The sequence below is a fragment of the Buceros rhinoceros genome, unplaced genomic scaffold (genome assembly GCF_000710305.1).
Source record: "Buceros rhinoceros silvestris isolate BGI_N320 unplaced genomic scaffold, ASM71030v1 scaffold1768, whole genome shotgun sequence".
Lineage (NCBI taxonomy): Eukaryota > Metazoa > Chordata > Aves > Bucerotiformes > Bucerotidae > Buceros > Buceros rhinoceros.
The window spans coordinates 1-4,356 of NW_010424869.1; the positions used below are offsets into that span (position 1 = coordinate 1).

Sequence of the window (4,356 nt, forward strand, 5' to 3'; positions counted from 1 at the left end):
CTGGGTGTGTCCCATGCTGCTGGCCTGTGCTCCAATCCCTTTTAAATCCACCCCCCCACCAAGGGGTGGTTTTGGCCGCTGGTTCTGCTTAAGGAGATTTATTTCGGCTGCCCTTCCCCCAGCGAGAATTTCAGATTTCAGCATCTTCCTCTCCCAGTTACCCCAGTCTGGGCCTCCCCACTCCTCCCCTTCCCCCTGTCCCAACCCGGCCAAACCCTTGCGCTTTGGCGGGGCTCTATGGGAACCATCGTGGCGGAGGAATCCAACCGGTTCCCGAGCCCCCCACCTCCTGCCCCACGTGTTGCTGGTGTGGGAGTTGCCACCACCGCTGACGTGTCCCCCCTGCTCTCCCAGAGCAGGGTGATGTGCTGGGACCATCAGCCAGAGCTGAAAAGCCAGGTGTCCCCTCCCAGAGAACCCCTGGAGCTGTTGGAAGGGGGGTGCCCCATCCCCCCTCACATGGGGCTGGTCCTATGCCCTGGAATGGGTTTCTCCCTGGCTGCTGCTGGGTACCAAAACCCTTGGGAGCCTTTAAAAGAAACGTGGGTGCAGCAGGAAAGTCCCACGTGGGTGATGGAGCTGCTCTCACAGCACTCATGTGGTGTTGCCCCATGGGGCATGTGGAGGGACACCAGGACCAGAGTGGGCTCCTGTGTCCCCATCGCGGACCCCAGCCCAGCACTGGTGGCTGCGTTGCTGTTCCCAAGCCCTGGGGAAGGGGAATATTTTGGGAACATCGTGGGGGGGCTCTGCATCGTGGGGCTGTGGAGGCCTGGTGGCATTGCTGGGTGCTGTGTCGGGGGGCACTGGGACAGGGTGGCGATGGTGGGGAACAGCTCTGGGTTTGGCAGCTGTGGCGCTGATGTGGTTTGTGGGAAGGGCCCCACGTCAGACATCTTGCAGCCAGCTCTGACAAGCCCCAGCCTGCCCCTGTGCCTGGATCTGGCCCTGCTTCCAGCCTCTTTAACCCTTCACGGGGCAGTGCTGGAGCTGGAGGGAGGTCCCTGGCACCAGGAAGGACCTGGGGCTCTGGTTCCTCAGCCTGCCCTGAGGTAGGGACCCACCGTGGGGTGACCCCATCTCTACCCTTTGCAGGTGCAGAACCTCAATAACATCGTGTCCTTCCCCCTGGACAGCCTGCTGAAGGGACAGCTGAAGGAAGGCCGCCTGGTGAGTCCCCTCCAGTGCTGTCCCTAAGCTGCAGGTAACCCATCTGGGGACATCTGGCAGCGAGACCCCCATTACGGGCTCAGCTCATGCCTGTGGCCAGGAGACAGAGGGAGCAAGTGCCTGGGGCTGGAAGGCAGCAGCGAGGATTGGAAGTGACAGGAGCAAGGGATGAAGACCCGGTGGGGTTGTCTCTTGTCCCAAGGAGCAGGGCAGGGTGCAGGGATGCAAAGCCCTCAGCTGTGGGATGCTGCTCCTTGTGCCACCAGGTCTCTTGCCTTCCTTAACGGCTGCCATTCCCTCTCTGCTTTTGCCGCAGGACTCCAAGAAGCAGATCGAAAAGGCCTGGAAGGATTATGAGACCAAAGTGTAAGGAACCTGCTGCCTCCAGCAAAATCCACCTAATCCCTCTCCGCATAAAGGTGTTTTGTCCCAGGGCTGCAGCCGGGCACAGGTCGATGCCAGTTTGGCCATCGTGAGGGTTCTGGTCCAGCTGTGCCCAGCTAGAGAGGCTGGAGATGTTCCTCCGGATGCCACACCCACCGCAGCCCACTCCATGGGACACCTCTCGGGACAGGGCTGTCCCCAACACGCCACTGTTCTGTCCCACAGGGGGAAGATGGAGAAGGAGCGAGCCCGCTTGGCCGGGGTCATCCAGGCTGAACCATCTGTGGCGGAGGTGGCCGAGGACATGCAGAAGGAGCGGCGGCTCTTCCAGCTCTACATGTGCGAGGTAGGGGCTGTGCCAGGGCGGGGGGGCATGGGGCCATTTGGCCCTGGGGGGACACAAGGTCCTGCTCAGAGCCTGTTGTCCTCCCTACCACCGAAGCAGCCCCATGTGGGTGCAGTGCGGGACCTTTTGTTGTCCCTGTCCCATTGTGTCCCTGCTTGGTCCTGGCTCAGGGATCCACCCCATCCCATCTCGGGGTCCCTGCGGGATGTGGCTGTGAACGGCACCCATGGGTTACACTGCAGCAAGGCACTGGGGATGACACCTGCATCCTCCCAGCTCCTCTCCGTCCCTTCCTCTCTATCACCAGAAGCTTGTGTTTGGGTCAAAAAGTGATTTTTTTGGGGGTAACATCCCTGAGGTAGGCGTTGTGGTTTCACCTTGTTCTCAAAACTACTCTTGGTTTTGCTTAAGGGAGGTCGCAGGGGGCCCCAGATCCCCGACAGTCCTGGGGGGTCCATGCTCAGGAGGTGAGATGGGACCAGTTGAAGGATGGAGGACCCAATGTCAGACCCCTGCAGTGAGGAGGGGACCCAGGTGTCTTGGCTCCAGACACCCCAGCACCCCCCTCAAACCTCTCGAGAATGGCACAGAGCAGGGGACAAGTCCCCAGTGGGTTGTCCTGGGGATCTCCTGACATGGAGATCCAGCAAAGGACAAGGGGCGCTGGGAGGAGGTTGTGTGTGCTGCAGCGGGGCCGGGGAGCTGGGACCCAGCCAGATGAGTCACTCCCTTGAATAGCACCACTGTGAAATAAATAAGAGCCCATGGAAACGCGGGAGGGGCGGCTGCCTGCGAGCGGGCGCACGTGTGTGCGGGCGTGCACGAGAGCTGCTGCTTTCCCAGGAGGCTGGCCTGGAGCTGGGGGTCAGCTCTTCACTGGGGTTGGGGTGGGTGTGTGGTGTGTAGGTTTGTCAGTGGATGGTGTTTGCTGCTTCCTGGGGTGGGGGGCACGATCCCATTTCGATGTGTGGGGTGGTTGTGCCTTCCCATCGTGGGCCATCTTGCAGCACTGGGGCTGTGGGGTGGGTGGATGAAGCTGGACCTGGACCTGCGGGGTGCTGGGAGCATCCCTTTGCTCGTGGGTCTCAGCCAGCGCTGGCTGGGACCTTCCCCTGCCACCAGCACCCTGTGGTATGGGTGACAGGGATGTCCTATAGGAGCTGGGCGCATGTTTCCAGCTGGACTTTGTTCGGGGGTCCTGCGGACGCCCTGGGGCTCTGGGCTGGATGCTCCACTGGCTTTGCAACTCCCAGGAGCAATTTAACACCCCTCCCCAGGCCAGGGGACCTCTCGCAGGGATGCTTGGAGCACCAGGGTGCTCTGTCCTGCTATGGTGCTTCTCCACCTTGGGAAGCCCCTGGAGCTCAGGACTGCCTTCCCCTCCCTCCTGCTCCAAACCATCCTCCAGCTGTGTGCTGGCCTGGAGAGGAGTTCACAGGGGAAAAATCTCTCCCCCTCCCCTTATTTTGCTCGGGGTGAGCTAGGCGCTGGGTCTTGCTTTGCTGCCTGCAGCTGATGGATGGGTTTGATGTATGAAGCTGAAATTCCTCATCCCAGGGGACGCCCCGGTGAGGACTGCAGACCTCCGGGGCTGAGGAGCTGCAGGCACTCGCTGCTTGAAATCTGATTTTTTGGGAGCAAAAGGGTCATGTCTTAAAAAACATTTGGGCTATTTTATTCTTTTTTTTTTTTTTTTTTTTTTATCTTAGCCGCTGTTTGGGGATCATCCCACACAACAGGAAACTTATATTGAAACCATTACGGCGGTGTTTTTTTTTTTTTTTTTTTTTTTTTTTTTCCTTCACGAGCTGCCTTGGGCTTTGGTTATTTATTAACTCCAGCAGTAATGAGCAGTGGGACAAGCATGCTCGGCTGGAAACCCCGAGGGCCTGCCACGGTCCTTGAACTTTTCAAGGCTTGGAGGGCTTCCAGAGCCAGGTTTTCTGAGGGTGGTCCCCAGCGAGCTGCCTTCAAATCCCAACGTTGTGACTCGGCTTCTTGAAACCTGGCCAGGGTTTTAACCCTCCTCCCCACGCTGAGGAGGGAGGCGAGGGCTGGGCAGGCTCTTGCTCTTTTCTCTGGGATATTTTCAGCCGGTCTTCGTCTCCGTCGCCTAACGGGTTGTCTTCTCCTCCTCCAGTACCTGCTGAAAGCCACCGAGTCTCAGATGAAGCAGGGACCAGATTTCTTGCAGAGCCTCATCAAGTTTTTCCATGCTCAGCACAAGTAGGTGCTGCCCGGGTCAAGCTGGTTCACCCCTGGGGTCGGTCGTCACCCCTGGGAGGTCCCATGAGGGTCTGGGGGCTCCCTCTCCCCTCCCTGCACCATAAAGCTGCTGGTGAAGGTGTGGGGCAGAGGCAGTTGCTCTCCAGTTGCATCCGAGGAGCTGAAACGTGCTTTGTTGGCTCGAGGAGCTGTAAACGGGTCCGTGGGGGCTGGGGGGAGGGGGTGGGCTG

At 59.6% G+C, this 4,356-nt stretch overlaps 1 protein-coding gene across 1 annotated transcript in view; it reads left to right on the forward strand.

Annotated features, from left to right (window-relative positions):
- Positions 1-1,095: 1,095 nt before the first annotated feature.
- The window catches only part of ASAP3 (ArfGAP with SH3 domain, ankyrin repeat and PH domain 3), a gene marked incomplete at its 5' end in the record, with an annotated part of 12,141 nt that continues 8,880 nt past the window's right edge, over positions 1,096-4,356 (forward strand). Inside the window, 4 exons of the mRNA XM_010140915.1 lie at positions 1,096-1,170; positions 1,487-1,536; positions 1,780-1,900; positions 4,041-4,126. Of these exons, the coding sequence (XP_010139217.1) occupies positions 1,096-1,170; positions 1,487-1,536; positions 1,780-1,900; positions 4,041-4,126 (332 nt within the window). The remainder of the gene's footprint in view (positions 1,171-1,486; positions 1,537-1,779; positions 1,901-4,040; positions 4,127-4,356) is intronic.